The sequence below is a fragment of the Colobus angolensis genome, unplaced genomic scaffold (genome assembly GCF_000951035.1).
Source record: "Colobus angolensis palliatus isolate OR3802 unplaced genomic scaffold, Cang.pa_1.0 Scaffold281, whole genome shotgun sequence".
In the NCBI taxonomy this organism is placed as follows: Eukaryota; Metazoa; Chordata; class Mammalia; order Primates; family Cercopithecidae; genus Colobus; species Colobus angolensis.
The window spans coordinates 965,776-991,273 of NW_012116055.1; the positions used below are offsets into that span (position 1 = coordinate 965,776).

A 25,498-nucleotide genomic window follows, 5' to 3' on the forward strand; every position below is an offset into this window, starting at 1 on the left:
AAAAAAAAAAAAAAAAAAGGAATAAGGTTCCAGTGGATGAAAAAGCTCAAACATATACTTGCATTGACATATACTTGTGTTGACAAGCTCTCAAGGCAGAACTTCATGTGGGTGTGTTTTCACCCCGACTTCAAGCCAGATTCAAATGCAGGCTGCTCCCACCCAAGAAGTAAAAACAAATAAAAAAAGATTAAAAAAAAATCTACCCACTCTTCCCCCTAAAACATCTTTACTGCAAAATCCATATGAAGTTTTTCAGAAGATATCTTTTAAAGATTTTCTTCTTTAACTACATATACACATTTTAAAAAGATTCGTATTCAAAGACTTTGCACAAAGCAGAACACTCAGGTATTCGTTTTAATTGCTCACCTTCTGTTGAAATCAACCTGGATGGAATGATCTATTACAAGATCAGCAGGACAGACAGGGTTTATTTTCTCTGGATCTCCTCCTAACTTTTTCACAGCATCACGCATTGCAGCAAAGTCAACCACGGCGGGCACACCCCTAAGAGAAGAAAGAGAATAATGCAGAAAATAAGCCTTAAATGTGTGTAACTGGATTTTTCACCTTTTGCCTCCATTGATAATATTGACAAGGCCTTCCCTCATCAGAGGAGCTAACAATGGATGAGACTTAGAAAAGTGAAAGTTTCTAAGCATATTTCCTCAGGCAGAAATCACATAGATCGTAAGTACCATGACTGGGTGGTCTCTCTATGTACAATGTTATCACTGTATTAAATGTAATAACAGCTATGGTCTAAATAGAGCAACGATGGGAAAGCTGGCACTTAACAACTCTGGAACTCTTACTGCTATGAGTGCTTCCCATTTACATAGTGGCTAGACAAAGACCTGGAGAAGACATTCAGATCATACCTTCAACTTTGACCAGATTTCAAGGAATGGATATAATTCAGAAAAGTTGGCTGTGAATCAAATTCATGTTAAATGAATCTTTCTCTCTTTTTTGCTTAAAAGTATAATGCTTTGGTGCTCTTCCTCTAGAAAAATGAAATTGGGTCTCTAGAAGCAATAAAACAACATCACTTAAAAATGGAAATATAGTATCTCAACAAAGATGCTGCAATGGGGAGCAAGGATACCTAAAAATAGCAGGATGAGAACTCAGGCTTACTAGTTATGGTCAAGATTTGTGATGTGAGCTACAACATCTCCCCTTGGCAGACAGCACATCAGTGTTTCAAGTACAAGTGTCTGACACCTGGTTTCCTGGGCAATACAATGCGGGAGAGAAAAGATTCCAAGATGGCTCTATTCCATGCTATTTCTTTCTTTCTTTTTTTTTTTTCTGAGACGGAGTCTCACTCTGTCGCCCAGGCTGGAGTGCAGTGGTGCGATCTCGGCTCACTGCAAGCTCCGCCTCCCGGGTTCACGCCATTCTCCTGCCTCAGCCTCCCGAGTAGCTGGGACTACAGGCGCCCGCCACCACGTCCGGCTATTTTTTTTTGTATTTTTAGTAGCGATGGGGTTTCACTGTGTTAGGCAGGATGGTCTCGATCTCCTGACCTTGTGATCCACCCGCCTCAGCCTCCCAAAGTGCTGGGATTACAGGCATGAGCTACCACGCCCGGCCCTCCATGCTATTTCTTTGACCTTTCTCTAGAATACTCAGGACTAGGATCTTTAAGAGCAAGGATAATGACTCTTGCCATTAGAAAAGGTGGGGTGTCTCAGTTTGTCTGAGACAATCCTGGTTTCCTCTTGCTGCTGGGGGCAATGACCCCCCCCTTAGCTTTCAAAAGTGTCTGGATATGGGTATATGGGTAATAAATTATATAAGTCATTGCACAGTGTTTTCGTTTGTTTAAAAGAAAACTTTTTTGAAAGGCTAATGAGCGAGGCAGAGAAGAGGAGAGTGAAGTGACATTAGGCTCACGTAAAGTCCTGCAGGATGACACGAGCAGGCTTAAATGGCACTTCTATGTTCTCATGCTGCATGACATTCCAGTGTAGAATATTTTCAATATCATGCTTCTTCACCAAAAACTCATCACAATTCCGAATGGCTGCTTCCAGAAGAACTCTGATGGAAAATGGTAAGCGCCCTAAGAGTTAAGGAGAAAGCATGACAAAATAAACAAAACCCGTGAGACAACTTAAGAGCGCTCTTTAAGACTGATCTCTATATAAAGTTGATACGAGGCATCAGACTATTCTTCCACAAGTAAAGAGGGTAAAGTGACCAACAGTTTAAAATACATGGATATTTAATGGGTTGAAGAGATATTCACGGCTGGGCATGGTGGCTCATGCCTGTAATCCCAGCACTGTGGGAGGCTGAGGTGGGCAGATCACAAAGTCAAGAGATCAAGACCATCCTGGCCAACATGGTGAAACTCCATCTCTACTGAAAGTACAAAACTTAGCTGGGCACAGTGGCGTGTGCCTGTAGTCCCGGCTACTGGGAAGGCTGAGGCAAGAGAATTGCTTGAACCCAGGAGGCAGAGGTTGCAGTGAGCCGAGATCCACGCCACTGCACTCCAGCCTGGTGACAGAGCGAGACTCTGTTTCAAAAAAAAAAAGAGATATTCAGTGGTAGAAAACACCACAGACAAGGCCAAAATAAAACATTATTCTTTGGTATTAAATCGTTGTCTTATCTTGGATTCCAACAACAGAAAGTTTCCCTTAAGTCATCCCATCTCACCATCAGTCTAGATTTTTATTGTATTACATATTTTGTTTGTTTTTGAGATAGGGTCTCACTCTATCACCCAGACTGGAGTGTAGTGGTGTGATTACAGTTCACTGCAGCCTCAAACTCCCTGGCTCAAGTGATTCTCCCACCTCAGCCTCCTAAATACCTGGGACCATAGGTAAGCACCACCACACCCAGCTAAATTTTTTTGTATTTTTTATGGAGACAGGGTTTCACTATGTTGCCCAGGCTAGTCTTGAGCTCCTGGACTCAAGGGATTGCCTGCTTTGGCCTCCTGAAGTGCAGGGATTACAGGCATAAGCCACCACACCCAGCCTATGTTAAATGTTAACAAGTAATGTATATTTATACATGTACATATACACAGAGTAATAATTCTTATGAAAACTAATGCTCAAGAAATGAGAAAATAACCCCTTTACAATTGTTGTATTTAAGACCAAAGTATATGCACATACATCTTTCAAAGGAAACAAAACCCTAAACCCTATGCAGCATAGCCAGTGGTAACTGGAGTTCCTAAAATAAAACAATATTAATTCATGAGAAAAATGGTTTTGTTTACTTATAAAAGTTCCATTTTGATATGTGAAAATTACTAAGCAATACTATCTGGAAATGTTTTCTGGAAAAGACAGTGCAAAGGCAGAAAAAGGACAGAATTTGGAAGAAAAAAGACTGTGTTCTTGTCCTGCTTGTCTACAACCCACATACTTGTGATCTGAACATGTGTCATTGATTCTTGGGCCTTAGCTTCCTCAGGACCTCTTATATTTTATAAACATGACCCCAAAGGGTTGTTATTCAGATTAAACAATATGATACAAATGTATACTCTATAAAGTGTTATATAAATGTTAAAGGTATGTAATCATTATTACCTACTTAAATTTGACTAATGTAGAAAAGGCATGTGTGTGCTTGTGCACTTAACCCAAGAGCATTCAACCATTCTCTGCTATTCCCTCTTCAAACTCTCCTGAAGTATAATTAATTACATAGCCTAATCATTGTGCAAATGAGATTCCAATTGCTATCATAGCCATGTACCTACCATATCTTGGATCCTCCAATTTATTCAAATTGAAGAATTTCTTTCCTGGTTGTACAGGATCCAGAGGCTCAGCAAGGTGTGCAAATGGGTTGCTCATGATGACTGATGGCCACGTATTCCTGAAAAGAAAAGAGAACATTTAAACTCTTCTTTTGAAGCTGGACCTCATTTATACTGACAAGCATTTACCTTTTTCAACAATTTCAGTACACGTTCACTTAAAGAAATCATTTATTACCTTTTTGAAGTAGGAGGATAGTGGAAGGTAAATGAATACAAGAATGATATTCTTAGCAAGTAAAATGGGCTTGTGTAAAGTTACTGTGAAAGCTAGCCTTCACCTCTCAAGACATCATAAAAACCCAAACTTCTTTTGTCTTATTTCTACAACTTTCCAACATTCTTCCACTGGCAGGAAAAAGTGAAATGAAGGACACATCTCATGGTCAATCTTGAATATATGAACAGACCTCTAAGGTGGTCTCATGTCCTGCATGGCAAGAGGTTACAAGCCCATAGCAGGTGACATTATGCAATTGTATAAAACTTGAACTTTGGAAGTGGGGAGTTAAGAGCAGTTGTTTTCTGGTACTGTCCTGTGAATTTCCTGTTGTAACAATCTCTGCAGCATTTTGAATATAATTGAATGTCATAGTTAGAAGTCTTCCCAACTCATTTTTGCAGATGGTGGCAATGATGTATTGACATCGGGGAATGTTTAAAGCAAGGGTCCCCAAGTCCCAGGCGGCAGACCAGTATCAGTCCGTGACCTGTTAGGTGCCAGGCCATATAGTAGGAGGTGAGCAGCGGGCAGGTGATGTAGCATTAAGGCCTGAGCTCACCTCCCATCAGATCATAGGTGAGCCTGATCATAGGTGAGCCTGAGCTCACCTCCCATAGATTCTCATCGGAGCGCGAACCCTATTGTGAACTGCGCATGCGGATCTAACTAATGCCCAACAATCTGAGGTGAGGTGGAACAGAACAGTTTCATCCCGAAACCATCCCCTACCCACAATCCATGGAAAACTTGTCTTCTATGAAACCGGTTCCTGGTGCCAAAAGGTTGGGGACTGCTGGTGCCACTCGTGTCCGTGTGAAGAGACCACCAAACAGGCTTTGTGCGAGCAACAGGGCTGTTTATTTCACCTGGGTGCAGGGGGGCTGAGTCCGAAAAGAGAGTCAGCATACATCCAGATGTGTATGTGCAGGTAACAGGGGATATGATGGCTTAGCTTTGGCTCAGAGGCCTGACAGTTGGTTTAAAGTACACTAAGATGGCATAAAGGCCCCAACTCCCCAGATGGGTTTGGAGGGGGACTCTCTACCCCAGCTCTGGGCAGAAGTTCTCATGTATCTTTTTATAAACAAGGGAAGATGCCATTCTTTTCACCATATGGAAAAATGGCTATTTCAAATCATTTAACTATCCATCTTAGAGCAAAACACACTGGGGCGGGAGTCAGAATGCTTGCTTTCTGGTCCTACCTCTTGGGCAAAAAATTCTTGTATCAATAGATTCCTCAACATTCTTAATTTTAGGATACATTAGAATAGCTAACATTTCTCTGTTTAATCCCAGGGTTTTTATAAGTAAATATTTAAATATTCAACATGTTTATGAAATGACTGATATAAAATAATATATAACTGTAAAATTAAAAAAAAAAAAACCCACCATGGATAAAGGAAAGGACTGAGGGGATAAAAGGTTGGAAGTGTGCTCTGTCTCTATAGACAGGCCCCTATCCTCACAGGACACAAAAGGGACTGGGCTTCTTTTAAGAGGCCTGGGACCTAGAAATCAGGATTGGGAGGAAAGCTTAGTTTTTACTATGTTTCCTTTAGTATTCTTTGCATTTTTAACTATGTACACAGTCAACTTTAAAAAAAATAGCTAAAAATTTAAAAGAAATAGACATTTGCACATCTCCTTTGGCCAAAGTCTGGTAGGTAGTAGGTAGTTCTGGGGAGAAGCAGTTGATTGAGAAGCAGCCTGTGTCTTCCTGGATTGCTAGTGCAGGAGGTGAGAGGACATGCCACAGGTAACGGTAATGGGCGCAAGACACTGAAGAGGAGACAGCCAGGCTGTTTGCCCAGCACCTCCTTCCTGGGAACTGCTTCTCCCACCTAGTCTCACATGCTGTATGCAGCAGCTGCCATTTGGTGGGAGAGAGGAAAGGTGTCTGACCCAATCTGGCCCAATCAACTTCCTTCTCTGGGCGTTCTGGAACTGAAACTAAAGAATGGGCAGCAAAGGCTACTGGAATACACTGTAACTGTGTTTATAAAAGTATGTACCTTAGGCCATCTGCATTAGAATTATCCAGGAATCTTTCTTGTTAAAAATATAGATTCTTGAGTATCCCCTCCCCACCCACTGAACCTGTTCAAGCGTCTAGGTGATTCCAACACACGTTCAGCTTGAGAATCATTGGTTGGCACCGTGGAGTGTTACTAGGTGAGGCACTTAACACTTAATTCAAGAAGCAGAGAGGCAGCACAGAAGATACCAAAAAAGGGAGGGCACATTCTAAAACAGGAGTCACAATCAAAATGCCTCCAGGGCTCAGGAAGAGACCTGTGCACGTGAGGCAGGCTGCACAGGGACTAAAGAGCCAGGGTGATCTGTGCCCATCTAAGGGGGCAGAGGCCACCTGGCTCCAGCCGAGAGGGTATGAAGGAATGCTTGCCCAGTTTTGAGAGATCATCTAATTTTCCAAGTCAGACTGGTAATCTAGATTTTTATATGAACTCTTGACTTATAAAAGTTGGCAACTAATTTTTTCTAAACTGTGTGGGTCTGTGGCATGATGGCAAAACCAAACACACCTGTGGGCCCTGTTCTACCAGCGGTGACAGGTAAGCAGGCGAGCAAGTGCATGGCAGAAACTGAAATGGAAAAAAGGGGTGGATGGATTAAAAGCTGAAGAGGCAAAATTTAGAGAAAATGGCTGCTGGGTGAATGGGAGAAAACCTACGCGGAGAAGAAATAAGGCTGAATTCCAGGCATGGAGGATTGACGGCTTATTAGGACTGTTTTGGGAGGGAAGATGGTGGCTTTAGTTTTTGAAGTGAGAGTGCATGTAAGATAAAGTGCCACACAAATTCAAGAGATTTGTGACTAATTCTCACTCAACGAGCAGCCAGTCAGGAGGGGGGAAAGCCCTGTAAACAAGAAACCTGCTAGCCTGTCCACAGAAGGAGAAGTCTACAAATCTGTGGGCTCAGAAAATGAAACTAGTAATTCCACTGGTTGAAATTCTGAATATATTTAAAAAGGCAACAGTGCTACTCTACCTTTCATTTGTCACCCATGCTATACTCCCCAGACTTACCTTTTCCATCCTCAAACAGTAGCAACGGCAACAATAAAACTGCTATTTTCCTGCCTGGAAAAACAGAAGACTATCTCCACAGAAGCCAGAGTCTCTGCAGGCAGGGGAAGCTGTGGGAAACGCACACGGGACTGAGCAAGATGGGTCAATCACCTCTTTAAATGGCCTTAAGTGTCTGAATCATCCTATCTCTGTGTCGAGTCCTAAAGGAGCCAGATGTCCCAAGTCTGCCAAAATTTTTGGCAGTTGTTTATTTGTACCCATATTTGCCATTATGCAGTGGGGACCAAACGTGTCAACTTACTTCCCTGTAGCTACAAATGTCTGGGCCATAACACAAGAAGCCTCACATGATTCCTGCTACTCCCACCACCCTACAAAGTCAGCTGGTATTTTACGATGGATATAGTGACCAATATGTTGGCTCTTGGAGAAAATGGCTTGTTTTAAAGTGTACTACCATCTGCCTCCCTTTATCCTTGGAAGCTAGATAACTGTCTAGTTTCACTATATTAAGGAAGTAAATTCTATCTGCGGAAGGGAAGAGAAGAACCAGTTAGTTATACCAGCACATGCCAAGTGCTTTACACCGTCTTCTCTACCTGGCAACATCTCCATAAATGAAATCATATCATTATTCCCATTTTACAGATGAGGATACTGCAGCTCAGAGGGATGAAAAACCTTGCCGAACAGCATACACCAAGTAAGAGGCAGAGCTAGGTTTCAAACCCTGGCTCTTTCTGCCACCCTACACCACCTCGCTACATGCAGCCACCCTGCTCTGACGATGCCGCTGTTGGAGGTCACCCGCCAGCCCCTAAAGCTGGGAAAGTCATGGCAATCCTTGCACAAGAGACTCAGTTTCGAATGCTGCAGTTGCCTTTACTTCTTTCCAGGGGGCCCCCTTGCAATCAGGTCTGAGCCAGGCACTGTCACCTGTCTCCTGCCACTTTGTGCTGAGCCACAGGTCAGTAGAAAGTAACAGCAGCTCCATTTGGGCAACCAAAGACTAACTTTGTTTGGAAAACAGGCCCTCCATACAAGCCTAGAGGACTCTGGAATTTGGAGCCACTTTAAGGTTCCACCCATACTATCACTCGTCTCAAATCTCCGGGTTTAGTAACTCCAAGAGAAAGCCAAAAACAATCATGTTTCAAAGAGGTGTGAGAAGAAAGATCTTTGGCTGGGTAATGGGTCTAGATCCAGAGAAGAATCCAGGCGTCATGCCTCCTATGCCTGCCTTTCCCTGGCCAGACACTCATCCCATCCCTAACCCTTGAGTATTATCACTGATCCTTCAGGCTCCAAAAATAACCCCAACATCTGGGGTTTCATCTAGGAACCCCACCATTGGCCAGGAAGCCCTCCCTATGTCCCACATCCACATAAAGCACAGGTCCCACTGTTTCAATTCCTTTCTTATCTCCCACTCTCTCCTCCTGCTGCTTTGTTCTTGGCTCTTTTCTGTTTTATCTGATCTTCATTCAACAATAAAGGATAAGAATGAACAAACAAAGACAGTTAATGTGGATTTTTTTGGAGGTGGCGGAGTATCTAGATATATACAGTGTTTTTCTTTTTCGAAAGAGGGAAGAGTTAGCATATATCACACCATTTGGGGTTGCTGCTTTCTTTGTTCTATAGAATGAGATGATACTGCATGGTGGCAAGAAGAAAAAAGAAAAAAAAAGGAAGGAAGGAATGGGAAATAGTATCTTTTAAGGTACAAGGTGGAAGCAATTATTCAGAACTTCTCCCTCCGGGATGCTTGTCAGAATGCTGAGGTTGGCTGAACACTTGTCCCTGGCCACCGAATCAAGTAAGACAGATGAACAGTTCTTATACAAAAGGAATAAAAATGGAGCTACTGTATCTGAAACCCTTGACTGCATGTAGTTCACATTCTGAAAGTCAAGATAATTATTTGGTAGAGAAACAGTGTCTTTCAAAGCTAACCCATCCTGAAATACTAGCTGGGTGACTTGTACAGGGTCATGATTAGCACAGGTACACTCTATGCATGCAAGAGTAGGGGTAGGCGTGGACAGTCTGAACACCAGATTTTTAAAGTAGGTCACTAAAAAATAACAAATATTAGGCAAAGGCAGGCAGAACTAGGGTAAGACATTTAATAAATAAGTCATGCTCCCAGTAAAAGGGTGGGAGGAGTGAAGAGCTGGGGTTCTTCCCCAACCACAGTCTTGCTACCAACTGACCTCTGGCTCAATTGAGGACACTTGCAGGTGACTTGGTGTGGCGCCTTTTGTGCATACATGGCATGGCACTAAGGCATGGCACCAACCTGTCACCATTCCCTAGGGACACCTTAACCTTAGGTGCTAAAGAGGTAATGAGACAGAGAATGTTGAGTTTTTGGTAAAGAACCTTAGCAATCATATAGCATTCCCCCGAGGAAGACAGAGAGGCCCTGAAAAGCAACTGACTGCCTAGGGTCACAGGACTCATTAGTGGGAAAACCAGGGGAAAAAAAAAAAATACAACTGAGTTTCCCTCCAATAAAATGCAAATTTCCCTCAGGGGAAAAAAAAAAGCTTAAAATCTTTCATAGGTAGAGTTGAAGAAAGTACTACTTAGGTGTATCACAGTCTTTTGGTGCTTCTGTGATGTTAGTTCTATCATCACTCACTAAAAATTTCCACGTGTTTCAGAATTGCAGAGAACTGACAGCTAAACTTTGGAAAAACAACTTAAGTTTAGGTTTTTGATGATCTGCCCTGGGTGCCAGTTTTTTCCAAAAGACACAGTAAGGGCAAATCAATTTTACTGACACAATATCGAATATACAATCCCTTACTCAGATTCAAGATAAAAAACGTTAGTAAAGGTTTACATTAAAGGATATGAGAATTTTAAAGTTGCAAAATAATATATATATGTATATACTAGGATCTGATTTAAGTGGAAAAAAAAAATTCAAGACCATTAGTGTATAGTCATTCATACACACCATTGCATATGCAAATGTGCAAAAAAGAAAGGCATAAAGTTAACATGGATTACAAATAGAATAACACATTGTATACAAGGGAGACTTTAGCTTTCTATGTTTTATACCCCTGTATTATTCAAATTGTATTTTTGATAAGCATGCATTCATTTACTACTTCTTAAAACACCGGAGCAGTCATTTAAACTTTGTACATAAACACCTATATTAGCATCTCTATAAAATGAGAACTTGACTTCAGCAATAACCTTTGAAAGAAAGATAGAATTGTTCATAAAGTTCCTGGAACTACAAATGCAGGTCTTTCTTTAATAATGACTGGTGAAGATGTATTTAAATTTATGACTATAACTCCAGATAAAGTCCACTTTGCTCCCCTCAGTATGTTCTTTGATATCCACCAACAGAAAGAGCTGTGAAGAGAATCCCTGAATGGCTCAAATTTAGCCTTAGATGAACAGTGCCACACCTCATTGGAGTCAAACAGGCTAATCCAAGTGGGGCCCTCCCTTCCCACCCCATCCCCAGCTCCCTTTCCAATCTCAGCAGGATACCAAATTGGTTACTGAACCACATCTTCTTGGGTAGTGACAACTTTAAAAAATATTACACTAAGAAATAGATACGGCCGGCACAGTGGCTCACGCCTGTAATCCCAGCACTTTAGGAGGTCGAGATGGGTGGATCACCTCAGGTCAGGAGTTCGAGACCAGCCTGGTCAATGTGGTGAAACTCTCTCTCTACTAAAAGTACAAAAATTAGCCGGGTATGGTAGCATACACCTGTAGTCCCAGCTACTCGGGAGGCTGAGGCAGAAGATTTATTCAAACCCGGCAGGCGGAGGTTGCAGTCAGCCAAGATCACACCATTGCACTCCAGCCTGGGTGACAGAGCGAGACTCCATCTCAAGAAAAAAAAAGAAAAAGAAAGAAAGAAAAAAAGAAATTGATGCTCACTGTAGAAACAACAGAAAATGCAGGTGAGCAAAAAGAACAAAATAAAATCCTCTGTAATATCATGATTTAGAGTTTCATTTACCATAACTTTTAAATGCATTTGAATTTTTCAAAAAAAAATGGACTAGACCTCACATTGTTTTGCAAATAGCTTTTTTTCCACTCAACAATAAACCTCAAATATCTTAATAGGACAATTGTGTGATTCTTACAGCACTTTTAATTATACCATAAGCATCTATCCTTCAGATATATAACAATTTCCCTATTATTAAAATACTTAGGTTGTTTCCAACTACTAGCATTCAAACAATGATGCCTTGTATACTCATATCGTTAGTAGGTCCTTAAATCATTTATTTTAAACAAATTTCTAGCTTTCAGTTCCTAGAAGAGAGCTGAGTGAAAGAATCTGCACATCACCGGGATGCCTGGAAAAGGCTGTACCAATTTTACGACCCTTCTCTGAGGCAGTGAGCGGAGGTACTCAAACCAGGCAACCAAATTCATATTTACCGTTTGCTAAGTTGAGACATTAAAAAGCCAATCTTGGTATTTCTTTAATAGTTAGTTAAATTGAGTAATTTTCCATCTGTCTGTTAGACATCTAAATTTCTTCTTTTGTAAACCGCCTGTCTGCCAGACAGGTCAAACTGAGTAACACTAAGACGACCTCTGCTGATCAAATGTTCTCATCTCCAAGGGGACTTAACTGAGCTATTAATGTGGATGCCTCAGCTCTGTAACTCTGGAGAGACCGAAACTGTCTTTGGCCTCCACTTGGTCTTGAGATATGGTCTACATTTCCCTTTATGTGAATGACAAACAGCCCTAAAATCTGTCAACAATTTGACCCCATGCTTGGGTGCACTGTGAGCCTAGTGAATTATAGCAAGGAAAGGGGATGATTATCTTAAATCATGGACAAAATCCTATTTGGGGCAGTACATTCTGCTTATGAGTAACTCTACATTAAAATTTAAATATTAGGTTGGCAGCTATTTTCTTTCAGCATTTAGAAATATCAATCTGGGTTGACACAGTGGCTCATGCCTATAATCCTAGCAATTTGGGAGGCCAACGTGGGTGGACTGCTTGAGCCCAGGAGTTTGAGACCAGCCTGGGCAACATAGCAAGACCATGTCTCTACAAAAAAGTGAAAAAACTAGCCAGTCATGGTGTCTCACACCTGTAGTCCCAGCTACTCGGGAGGCTGAGGTGGGAGGACCGCTGGAGCCTGGAAGATTGAGGCTGCAGTGAGCTGTGATTGTGCCACTGCATTCCAGTCTGGGTAACGGAGCAAGACTCTGTCAAAAAAGAAAAAAGAAAAGAAAAGAAAAGAAAAGGAAGAAAAGAAAACAGAAAAAAAAGAAATTCCGAACCCTGGCAGCAATCCTTGCAAACAGGTTTTGTGAGGGAGACTGCACATGGCATATGGATGGATGCTAAACCATCACTCTTGCTAGAAAACCATGTCAGACCATACACCCACCCAGCTGACAGGGAGTGATTCAACAGTAGCATTCAAGAGGAGTGCTATGTGATGATGTTTATCTATCATAGCCAGATTTGTAGAGATGTTTGAAACAGTCGACTTACTTTAAGCTAAATGCCAAGGATCAGAAAAAATAAGATTCTCCTTTTAGGGTCGCCATCCCATCTTTGGAATATATAAGTCTATGAATTTGCTACTTGTGTTATCAAAGTTTAATTTTCCTAAGATAATTAAATATCATACTTAATTACCTTATGATATAGACAGAGGCACAGATATTAATGGGCCCTATAAGCAAGCACAGGATTTCCACACAGCAGTAGGAGGAGCACAGGAGACAAATAAACCCAGGCAGCAGAACTGTCAGTAGTGGGCTGGAGAGGATGAGGGTTTGGTTTTTTTTGTTTGTTTGTTTGTTTTGAGGGTACATATCAGTTTCCAGGGGAGCTTGTATAGTTTGAAAGAGCCTTCAGACAATCAACTGAGAATCATCTCTCTAAATCTAATCATCTAGTCTAAAGTACTGGCAGCACATCCCCCGATCCTTTTTTTGGGCTATCTAAAGACACATAAGAGTGGATTTAAAAAAATCTACGCAAACAAGAGAAAAAGATTTCTCCTGTATTTTATGTGGTTTGCCCATCTGTTTTCCTCTCTTCCCACACCTTCTGAAATCTACCTGTCTTGAAATACCATGGCTTCCAACTCTAAAGTCAAAAAGTCAAAGTACTATCACTGCATCTCTAAGGTTCACTGCAGTTCATTAAAAAGGTTAGCTATATTTCATTTCTGTTTAAACAGAAATTGGCCCCACTCCCAAACTAACTTTTGTGTATCTAAACATCATGCTACTTATAAACAATATTTTTGTCAAAAGTAAAATTCCAAGGATATCTATGTGAATATAAACAACACTGAGCTCAAAATCATCATGGCCAGCAATATCACCAAGGCTTGTCAACTGGGTTCTTTCATACGAGGTGAGCTAGAAATATTAATTCTTTGTTTTATTTAATGTGGATGCATCTGGGAAACTGCACTAAGTATCTCTGAATTTTCTAAGAAACCAGGTCATCTCTTCAATTATTTTAGCTGGTCATAAAACAAAAACCTCTTAAATGTGATACTTGTAACTAGAAAAACTTTGAAGGAGAAGTCATATGAGCAATTATCTATTTTTTGGAGAGAAACTGGGGGGGAAAGAGTGGTGCAGAAAGAATGGATTTAACAATATAACCACATATGTCAACATGTTTTTCTTGAGCACTAAGTATGTGCGAGGCGCACCATATGCTACAGAGAGGAACAAAATTCTGCCTCTCTATCAGAAAGCTTTGCCATCTCAGAGCAGCTTGTCTCTTCTTGCTCAAATTTTAAGTTAGTGGTCTATTTTCATTCAGTCTTGTCTCATCCTGGATAACTAACCAGAATGTGCTATATACATGTCAAGATTAAAAAAAAAAAAAAAAACTTAAATGGTCTTTAAATGATGGGTTTTATTTTGAATTAGCCATAAAACTTTTCTGTGCCTCAGTTTCCCAATCTATAAATAAGGTTGGTTAATGATCTAAAACGTCCATTCTAAGTGAAAAAAATTCAATGATTCATTCATTCACATTTATGTTAACTGTCTTTTATGTGCCAGAAACTGTTTTAGGTCCTGGGGATACATCAGGGAACAACAGAGACAGAGTCCCTGCCCTCATAGCACTTCCGTTTTAATGGAAGGAGACAGACTAAATAAATAAATAAATAAATAAATATACAAACAGAATGTCAGATGGTGACCCATTCTATGGATAAAACAGGGCAAGCGCAGTAGAAAGTACAGGGGCTGTGGGGAGTGTCAGTGATCAAAGAAGGCCTCACTGATGTTCAGCCACTGTGCCATCCAGGGAGGGGTAAGCTCATGTGAAAGGTCCTGAGGTGGGGGCGTGCCTGGTGGGTCTAAGGAAGGCCAAGGAGACCAGGGTGAGTGAAGGCAAATAAGGGGAAGACAGAAAAGGCAAAAGGTAGCAGGGGCCAGACCACATGAGGCTCTTCAGCCAATTCTGATGTTGGGAATCTACACTTTAAGCCAGGTGTACAGCTAGATGTTTGTAGTGTATCAAAGTCCCTACTGTGAGGACTTTGATAAAGACTAACTACAAAGTCCTAACTGTATATCTGGTTTGGACTGTAGATTTCCAACATTAAAAATTCATTAAAGTTTGATATGAAATTAACTCATATATGAACATACTAGATTGCACTTAAAAAGTAGTTACTTCCTCAAGTCTAACCCTGTTTCCCTGAATTTCATTATTAAGTAACACTGGAAATTCTCAGGATGTATCACAAAAATGATCATGACTCACTTGGCAGATGTGCACAGCCACTGCCAAAAACAACAGGACTTGGGGAACCAGGGCCATGCTATAACAATGCCTGACCAGGCAGCCCCTGCCTCTTGAGGGCTCCCCCAGTTCTGGGCTCACTGACCAAGAGGGGGCAGAGCATCACATGCAACTCTTAAAGAGAAAGACTTAACACATCCTGTTAGCTCGTTTTAAATTAGTTGCAGCAGCACAAACTCAATGGAAATATTCACTTTTACTTTTCAGTGTCACTGTGGGCCAATATAAGCAGAGTTTCATAAAAAGTCTTGGTGAACTTCGACATTTATAAATTCCAGAGACAGGCTGAGAAAGAAAGTCACCAAGGGGTCATGAAACATTTGGCAAGAAAGTAAAGGAAGAAGCGGGGACATTGTCCTGAGAACCCGGCATCTGACCCGGCCCTGAGCCTGACCTCATCCTCTCCTCCTTGAGGTCTTCCTCAGCCCCTTCTCAGAATGTGGGCCCCCTACCCTGCAGCTCCCCATGGTCACCAGTGGGGTGTAGTACATGACACCTGCAGAGACCCCAACTAAGCCCTACTGCATCTAAGTTTTTTGGTTTTTTGGTTTGTTTTTTTGAGACAGGGTCTCACTCTCACCCAGGCTGGAGTGCAGTGGCACAATCTTGGCTCACTGCAACCTCTGCCTCCCAGGTTCATGTGATTCTCTGGCCTCAGCCTCTGGAGTTGCTGGGATTACAGGTGCCCACTGCCACGCCTAGCTAATTTTTGTATTTTTAGTAGAGACGGGGTTTCACCATGTTGGCCAGCTGGTCTCAAACTCCTGACCTCAAGCGATCCCTCCATCTCGGCCACCCAAAGTGCTGGGGTTATAGGTATGAGCCACCGCACGCAGCCTGCATTTATGTTTTAAGAGGAGGAGAAGTAGTGGGTGGAGACAGCTGTACTTTCAAAAAAAAGTATTACAAAACAGGTCCAGTTGAGATCCAATCTTTAAGAAAGCTGCATGATTTCCTCAGGCTCCTGAACTCATTTCACAGATTGTGGCAATGAACTTTTCTAACTCGAACTTTAGGAATTAGGAATTAGAAAAAAAGGACGTCACCACAAGAGACTGGGTGTCTGGCTGCCAGAGGTCTTATAGGGCTATCTTTACCTCTGTGAATTCACCAAGTGTCTGAGGCCAACTATCCCCACCCCCTCACCAATCTGGTCTCCTCAGGGCTGACTGAACTCAGGGATTACGACTCATACTAACAAAATTCTCAGAGCTCAATATGTAAACCCATATATTTACCGATTTTACTTAAGAAAGGCAACTGTCAGGAGGACCTGAGGCTCCTATTTCTGACCAGCACATTCCTTCCCCGCAGCAGGACAGAAGGACGTTAGGAGCTGCAAATCTGAAGCCAGATGCAGGCGTGCTGAGAGAGGGAACTGGAACACAAACCCAAGTCCATCAGACTGCAGAGCCCAACTCTGAAGCAGCTGCTTCCATCCCAGTGACTCCCACAATGGCATGGCTGCTCTATTTCATTGGGTTGAAGGAGTGAAAAATACTAAAGCAGCATTAGACCTTGATACTTCTGAGACCTGGGCCTTTCTACGTTGTCTGTGGGAAGGGACTAGTGTGGATTCATACATACACATGACATTTACAGATCTGGAATGAAGGGATAAAGTCCCCATCCTCCTTCAGATGCTCAGACTGAGAACAGAGACTGTGCAGGACAAATCAGAACATCACGCAGCCCATGCTACAGGTGTGATGGATGAGGGCAGATAAAGAACCGTCAGGGGAAAGCACCTAATCCAACATCAGAGCATTGGAGGGGGAGAGAAAGGCCTCTAGGGAGAGAGGTGACACCATGCATAAACCTCCCAGAATTACACAGAGGTAGGGAGTCACTGAAAGAGGAAGCTGGCAGATGAAACAATACATTAAAGGCAAAAAAGTGTGACACTGCGGGAGTCATACAGTTATTGCACATGGATAAGGTACAAGGTACATGTTGGGGAGAGCTAAGAAACAAGGGATGGAGAAAGGTCCAGGTTGCTGCAAGGTTTTAATTTTTACCAAAGGTAAGAAGGCACCATTAAAGGATTCTGAGCTGCAATCTTTAAGACCAGATTTGATTTTCAGAGATCATTCTGGTAGGGGTGTAGACTGACTCAGGGAAAGGATGCCAGACTGGTGTCAGGGAGGCAGGTTACAGTGCTATTACAGTCATCAAGACAAGGCAATGAGGAGGTACAGGAGGGAACAAATCCAGTGAGAGTTATGAAAGCAGGACAGGATGGGGTAGGTGAGGAAAAAAGAGAGGTCTCGAATAGCTTCTATGTTTCTCATTTGGGCAAACTGGCAAAGCCAATGAACAAGATGGGAACTGGGATGTTGGTTTTAGACATGGTGGATCTGGGATAAGATGTCCAGTGGGGGCCGGGCGCGGTGGCTCAAGCCTGTAATCCCAGCACTTTGGGAGGCCGAGACGGGCGGATCACAAGGTCAGGAGATCGAGATCATCCTGGCTAACCCGGTGAAACCCCGTCTCTACTAAAAAATACAAAAAACTAGCCGGGCGAGGTGGCGGCCGCCTATAGTCCCAGCTACTCGGGAGGCTGAGGCAGGAGAATGGCGTGAACCCAAAAGGCGGAGCTTGCAGTGAGCTGAGATCCGACCACTGCACTCCAGTTTGGGCGACAGAGTGAGACTCCATCTCAAAAAAAAAAAAAAAAAAAAAAAGATGTCCAGTGGGCAGGCATATATGGGCCTGGAACTTAGCAGGTTGGACTGGGACAGAAGCTGGGAAGAACAGCAGCAATGTTCAGGCATTATCCCATGCGTGCCAGGTCATTTTAGAAGCTCAGCAGCCTGGAGACACGTGATGAGTACCTGTAGGGTGCCACGCATCTAATCCAATTCCTCTAATGCAGACCCTTGGCAACTCTGTAACAAGGGCATCACCATCCCATTTTACATGAGAGAAGACAGGATCTGAGGGGTTAAGTATCTTGCCATGGTCTCATGGCTGGTAAGTGACCAAACTGGGAGTCAAACTCAGGCTCCTGATGTCAGAACCAACTCTCTTGCAACATGCTCCGCCCAACAGGCTGCACAAGTGATATCATTTTACAATCATTTAACATATTGAGATCCAAAAAAGCAAATGCATTTAAAAAAAAAAATCTAATTTTAAAACAATCTCCAAGCTCTAAAGCACATATATGGGGACGAGATGGTAAACCTCATGTTCCCTAAAACATCCTTGATTGTGGCAAAATTTGTATGATAGATAACTTTTAAAGAAAGGGTTGATGTAAATAATACAGGCATTATCCGCACTTTGGAAGAGACTGATTTCTTATCTAAGAAAATAAGGGTTTATGAAACATAACATCCTTAAAAACAATCCTGAGGCTAGTTTTGATTCTGCCATTAATACAAAATTGTACCTTTCAAATGTCTGCCCAGCATAGCTCTTGTACATAGCAGATTCTTGGCAATGGCTTATATATCTTATCTGTTCTAAACCAAAAATTCAAACCTGGTGATCATGTAGGAGGATACTTTCCTAGACTGACACCTCTTCTTTATGAACTATGCCACAAATTGCAACTTGCTTTGTAATTCCACAATAGCAGTTATAGAAAGGATGATGAGGATGTTGAATAATTAAGTGCTCCATACATGTCTATTTCGTGAGCAGTGGCCCAGGCAAATTATGCTATCCCAAGATGGGCTTGCCCAGGATTCTCCTTAGATCAAGACAAGAGAATGAGAGAGAACCACGTCAGCACTCATGTACAGACAGCCTCACTAATTCTTCCAAGGTGGATTAATTTTTGACACCAAAGATAACAGAACATGAGGAATCTGAGGAACAACTGGCTCCGAGAGTGTGATATTGTTTCAATAGGCCTATGGCATTAAGGGACACAAGAACCTGTTCTGTCTCCCAAAGACAGGCTTAGATGCTTCTGCATCTTCACATATTTGCAACATCTAATCCCAAAGACTCTTGGTTTCCAATTGATTCTTAAAGTCAGTCTTTGCCACTTGCTGCTGAGGGTAAGATTTCCTCTATATTCTTAAACCTCAGTTTACTTCTTTGCAGATTTTAGGTAACAATGTCTGTCTGCACTGCTCTGCCCAGATGACAAGGGCTGCTGGGATAATTAAACAAGGTAACACACGAGAGCACTGCATATTCTGGGAACTATATCCCCATGAGTCACCATAATTCATGAGATTGCTATTGACTTACCTATGGTAAGTGCTAAATGTAGTCTGTTTCTTTTACTGAAGATTGAAATATACATTTTAAAACAAGTATTTAAAATACAGTCAAGAATCACTCTTATCCATACACGTGACCCAGTATTATTCAGTTTTATTTTTTCAGGTCTTTCTCCTGGTGGGGGGCGGGGGGTGCGAGGGGATGCAGTCTACGATTAGAGAAGACCCAAAGGCTCCAGATATATTTGTAAAAAAATGACAAAAGATCATTGAAAACATTTTCTGTTTAGAAAGCTACCTTTTTATATTGGCTCGAATTTAAGACTCAAAAATGGCTCACATTTAAGACTCTTTTCACCATGATTCTTTAAAATCTTTGAAAATCCAAACAAGTGAAAGAAAATTTTCTCAGTCCAGGTCATATTTGAACATTTTTCTTTTAATGTGAAATAGATTTCTTTTATTCTCAAAATTTTTCTCCAGTGAACTTAATCAACTCAAATTATTTTAGCATGTATTTCCTGAGTATCTTCTTTGCATTATGCATTGCCAAACACCATAGAAGAAAAAAAGATAGGCACACATTCCTTCTCTTATTTGAAGACGGCAATCTAACAAGGAGACTAAGATAGGCACACAAATACAATAGGATAAGGGGCATAAGAAAAGTCAAAGGAAAGAGACAGCTACAACTGGGAGTCAAGAAAGGCTTTACAGAGAACTAGGAAGTGGAAGATGAATTTAGATGCATAGGCAGAGTAAAGAGCAAATAACAAAGTAGAGAAACAGGATAGCAGAGCAAGTGTTCAGGGACTGCTCAGCAGTTCAGTATGGCTGACAGCAGGGCAGAACAGTTTTAAGATTTTTGCTACAGCAGTCAATACATGCTTATTCCTAAAAGACCTAATAAGTGATTCTCATTAATTTATGTAGTCGCAGATGAAGATGCCAACTCTTGCCAGAGGGAGAAAGAGATGATGTTGAAGAAAAGTATAGGAAAGGGGCCAGGCGCAGTGGCTCATGCCTGTAATCCCAGCACTTCAGGAGGCCGAGGCAGGCGGATCACCTGAAGTAAGGAGTTCGAGACCAGCCTGGCCAACATGGTGAAACCCCCATCTCTACTAAAAACACAAAAATTAGCTGGGCGTGGTGGTGCACGTGTGTAATTCCAGCTGCTTCGAGGTTGAGACAGAAGAACTGCTTGAACCCGGGAGGTGGAGGTTGGAGTGAGCTGAGGTTGTGACACTGCACTCCAGCTTGGATGACAGTGAGACGCTGTCTCAAAGAAAAAAAAAGGTATAGAGGAAACAAAATCGGCCAATTATCACTGTCCACAGTCCTTGAGACTGAGGGTTTATACTCTCCTCTCCACTTTGCATGTCTGAGATTTTCCATTAAAAATAGAGAAAAGGAAAAAAAAAAAAGAAATGAAGGCCAGTTGATCTAGGGAGACGGTCAGCTGATAGGGCCAGTCAACTGAAGTGAGAGGGCAGGCCGAGGTCAGACAGACTCTACAGGGGAAGCAGACACAGCACAATGTGACTATGTGGTCAATGTGCCTGTTTTTCGGTTCCCCGGGCCTCACACTCCTCACATTTCTCACTGCAAGAGAGTAGCTGGGGTCTGCCACCAGGTAAGCTGGTGGTAAGACTGTCTAAGAAAGATGGAAGAACTGTCCTCAACATACCAGGTGTAAACATACTGTAGAGGTTGATTTTGGTAATGTCAAATGTAATATTTATTCATGCTTGAAAACCCCGATAAGCTAAAGTGAAGAAAATCTAAAAAGCAACTGTGCTCTATCACCAAGAGAAAAGCACTCAATGTTTTGGCGTATCTGCTGCCTTTGTACATGCAGGGAGGGGCACACGTGTACATATATGCACATGCTTTCTCTACTCAGAAATACAGAATCACAGGGAAATACTGCTGTGTAACATGCTTTTTTAGTTTAAAAACTATACAATAGCATTTTGTAACACCAGTGTAAAGGCTGCATAATAGCTTGCTAAGGAACACTTTGACCTAGTATTTCTAACCCTGGACAAAAGTCAAACGTTAATACTGTTAAACAAAATGTTTTGACTTGAGAGGCTCTCTCTTCTTTTGTTAATATATACTAGTATTATGTATACAAGTTCAGAGCTATGACAAAGTAATTTTTTTTTAATTGGGGGAGGAGGATGGTGGCAACATTCCTATCAAATAACTCTATTTTCCTTCCAAAAGTACAGGTTGCTGAGATTTTAGGTTTTTTAGGTTGTAAAAGCAATATATGAATGCTACAGGCTATTCTCCCTTATAAGATAGGCACATATCTGGTATTATGAAAAGTAACAAAAGTCCTCTGGCTTCCTGCTACCTCATTCCACTGCCCAGAACTGGCTACTGGTCTGTCTTCTAAACATTCATGATGCTACTTTAAATACATGGAATGGAATATGTAATGACACATGCACACAACTTATGTACACTTAGATGTATATATACGCATACACACAGGTATACACACACAGTGTACTCTACAATGTATCATATACATATACAACGAGGTTTTTTTTTTTTTTTTTTGAGATAGGGTCTTACTCTATTGCCCAGGCTGGAGTGCCGTGACACAATCATGGCTCACTGCAGCCTGGACCTCCCAGGTGATCTTCCTGCCTCTGCCTCCCAAGTAGCTGGGACTACAGATAGGTGCCACCATACCTGGCTATTCTTTTTTTTCTGTATTTTTGGTAGAGACGGGGTTTCGCCATGTTGCCCAGGTTGGTCTTGAACTCCTGGGCTCAAGCAATCTGGCCTCTCTGAAAGTGCTGAGATTATAGGCGTGAGTCACCATGCCTAGGCCTTTCCATCCTTTTTTAACATTTCCTTTGTCTCTGCCCCTGGAATCAAGATAGCTCTTAGAGACACTACTAGTTTTTGCATAATGATATGCAAAATTCACACAATGGGTTAGACTGCAGGTCCATCCATCCCAGCATAATATCTCAGATGGCTTCAGGGAGGGAGTTGGGAATAAGACCCACATGTGGCTCTGTCCTCCAAACTTGACCACACTCGGCCTTTCTTTAAACAACCTACTATGGAGTCTTCTATGATTGATTCCAAATCCTCTACAGTTACTACTGCCTGCTACATCCATCTTGGAGACTCAAGTTTCTGGTATTCATGCATAAAGTCCTGAAGAATCTCCTTTTCCATAAAACTATCTCTTTGAAACATGGTTCTTGTTCTCATAGGCTAGGTCAGGAGTCTGCAAATTAAGGCCAGCACTTGTTTTTGTAAATCAAGTTTGACTGGAACACAGCCATGCTCATTTGTTTGCATATTGTCTATTGCTGCTTTCATGCTTCAACAGCAGAGCTGAGTAGCTGCAATAGAAACTGTATAACCATAACCCAAAAAGCCTAAAATATTTCACTACCTGTCCCTTTACATAAAAAGGTTGCTGATCTATATTTTAGAATATGATGAAAACATATTTTTTCTTATCAAAAATTTTAGAGGACTTGAATCATATACCCTATATCTAGGATCTTTGTCTAAAGAGTCTGTTTTCTAAGAAAACAAACAAACCAAAAGCACCTTGGCTCAGACAATAGCAGTGTCAGCTGGCAAAGGTTTAATAACTTGAATTCCAGGAGGAAAAAAAAGCTCTGATGTAGTATTTGCTGATTTCCACGGTGTAATTATTCCCACCATGGCTTATTTCAATCTAAAAACAGGTGTTGCCACTGAACACGGAATTAGGAAGAGATATGCACAAATGCTAGTATAAGTGCCTTGGGACACTTACTATCAATGGCCTAACTCCTCATTTTAAAGTCAGACATTGAGACCCAGAGAAGGTGTCTTAACCTGAGGCTGGCCCAGTGATTGGCACCAGGTTGGAGGTAATTTCCCTATGAGTCTGGCTGCCTCCCAGGAAATTACTTCCTGGGAAGTAATGTAGAAGGAAGAGTGGGGGAAAGAAGGAAAAGGAAGTTCTTTGCCAGGTACGTGGTGATACGCGTTGGTTTTTATCATCATCTCCACAGTGTGGGACTCTGGTTTCTTTAGCACATGGCTCTGAAGCACACTTTAGGTAGGGGGTACTGCTCTTCACACAGGACCAGCTTTCATGTACACTCTCTGACAATAGACTATCTCAATTAACCAGCAGTTATCTAAGCTATCAGACCATAATTGCCAGAAAGACAGGGACTGACTGCATCTTTTGTGCTCACTACTTTCCTGGCATCCAGCACATAACTGGACACATGAGAAAGAGGTGGCCAACAAAAATTTACTGAAAGAATGAAGGAATGAGACCCCAACACCAAAGTGGAATTTTTTAATACAAAGAACACAGCAGGTGCTCAGAGTTTAGATCCCATTTCCTTCTCCTGTGGACTTCTCCTTCTCACCTGTGGACTCTGCCACACACACAACATGCTCAGGTGCATACAACACTTCTCAAGTATCGGCCGTAGCATTTAAACTAATCTATCAGAGCACAAGAGGCTCTATGGATGAAGGAACAAAAGGGAGGATGGAGTTAGAAAATTTCTTCGTCCCATATATATACACGTAACATCTGTCTTGAACTTGTTCTGACAAGGCACGAAGCTAAGGAAAGAGTCCCATGAAGGACCTCACCTACCACACTGCAGGATGGTGGAAACTGCTTTTTGACAGGGGCTGAGGAAGCATCACTCAGAGTGATACACCTCTGAAAGCGGAAAGTGAAAGAACATCAAGACAGGGAATCATTATTCCAATAAACTCAAGGCTAATAACCATGTAACTGCAAACAACAATGAACACGTGCAAGGGAAGGCAAAAGCATGCCTCCCTGTTCTTTGGGAAATAACTTCCTGACTACTTGGTAACTGTCACACGAACCCCTACAAACTTGGCACCGTCTCCCCACTGGTACTTTTCTGAGCCCACAGGTCCTGTTTGCCACATCACTGTTGTAATCCTGATGAACAGACAGGTCAGTTCTGCAGGCACAGAAACAACCAAAGGCATGTATGAGGCCGTGCTGACTTTTCAGGAGGCTGGCAAGGTTCATCACAGCCTCACAGGGGACCTAGTACATGGTTTCCAAAGTGAAATCAAACTTGGTTCCAGATATCAGAAGTTAACACTGTCCACGGCATGGGGTGGTGAGTGTTCCCATTCAGAGGAAGGATCATAAACAAGAAGCAGGCCCAATGAATGAAGCCTCTGAAGCATCCTCAAAGTGTGGTGCAGAGAACTCCTAGGGATCTCCAAGGTCAAAAACCACTTTCATAGTAATAAAACGTTACTCGCTTTTTTTCACTCATGCATTTTCAGGAGTATACAATGGAGGTCTCAAGAGGCTACATGATATGCGATACCGCAAGAGACTGCAGAAGCAGCTATCAGAATCCAGCTGTCTTCAATTATGCTTGACATCAAAGAGATTTGCAAAAATGTAAAACAATGCTATTCTTCTCAATAATTTTGTTTTGGAAAATATAGTTCTTTTTCATAAAAAATAGGCAATATTAAGATATAATTAGCTCATTATTCTTTTTAAATGAATTATTAAATATAGTACAAATTTCTGTCTTACACATTATAAATGTGGATAGATATAATTCACATAAAAGCTCCTTAAGATACTAATTTTTAGGAGTGTAAAGGGGTACTGAGTCCCAAAAAAGTTTGGGGACTTCTGTCCTAGAGGTTGTCCCTCAGGGAGGAGAGTTATGTGTGTTGCAAGAAGTAAGATGCCATTACGACGCGCTAGCTAAATGTGGAAAAAAATGACTTGGTCATGACTGCAGCCCAAGCTCCTTTCTGGATCTCTGAATCTATCTGGGTGGGCTCTGTGTTCAAGCCTCCCACGTAAGGGTCTCTTCCCCCTCATCCCGTTTTCCCTTTACCCCTTGGAGTGCATTCCCGGATCTGCCCGCACAACTTTAGCAAGCGTTTCCCTACCCAGCTAGCCGGGCCTCGGCGATGACTCCCAGTGCGGGCCTCACAGCCTCGGGGTTAGGACTCCCAGGATCAGCCGCACACCCTAGGCAAGGACTTTCAGGACAGCACGCACAGCCAAGGCTAAGAGAGTCTAGGAAAGCCATTTTCAATCCCTGGTCCCTCTCTTCGACATGACATAGACTGGGGGCTGGGGGGACGTCAGTCGCCAGAAACACGTCCCCGATTCTCCTCTGAGCCTCCATAAGCTCGCCTCCGAGTCCCCCGGGCCGCACTGCCTCGGGCACCTCGGTAAAGGCCCGCACCGACTCCCGAGGGATACAGGGTGGATGGCGCTCCCGTCTGGGGAGGTGGTCGGGCAACGCTGGTACTCACCTCCGACTGCACGGTGGGGCTCCCGCGACCGGCGCACCAGACCCAAGGAGCGGGACGCGCTCCCGTGCGCTGCGCGGTTTCAGCTGCCGCCTCCA

The 25,498-nt window shown here is 42.3% G+C and overlaps 1 protein-coding gene across 3 annotated transcripts in view; it reads right to left on the reverse strand.

The window, feature by feature from the left end:
- ACO1 (aconitase 1, soluble) overlaps nt 1-25,498 on the reverse strand; it is a 69,564-nt gene extending 44,066 nt beyond the window's left edge. Inside the window, exons 1-5 of one of the 3 annotated variants that reach the window (XM_011948656.1) lie at nt 25,404-25,498; nt 23,722-23,788; nt 3,743-3,861; nt 1,906-2,074; nt 373-510 (exon numbers count right to left, since the gene is read on the reverse strand). In XM_011948656.1, coding sequence (XP_011804046.1) covers nt 373-510; nt 1,906-2,074; nt 3,743-3,861; nt 23,722-23,771 — 476 coding nt within the window. In that variant the 5' untranslated portion in view covers nt 23,772-23,788; nt 25,404-25,498. Of the gene's footprint in view, nt 1-372; nt 511-1,905; nt 2,075-3,742; nt 3,862-23,717; nt 23,791-25,403 lie in introns of all 3 variants that reach the window. The other 2 variants (XM_011948658.1, XM_011948657.1) reach the window with 2 other exon arrangements.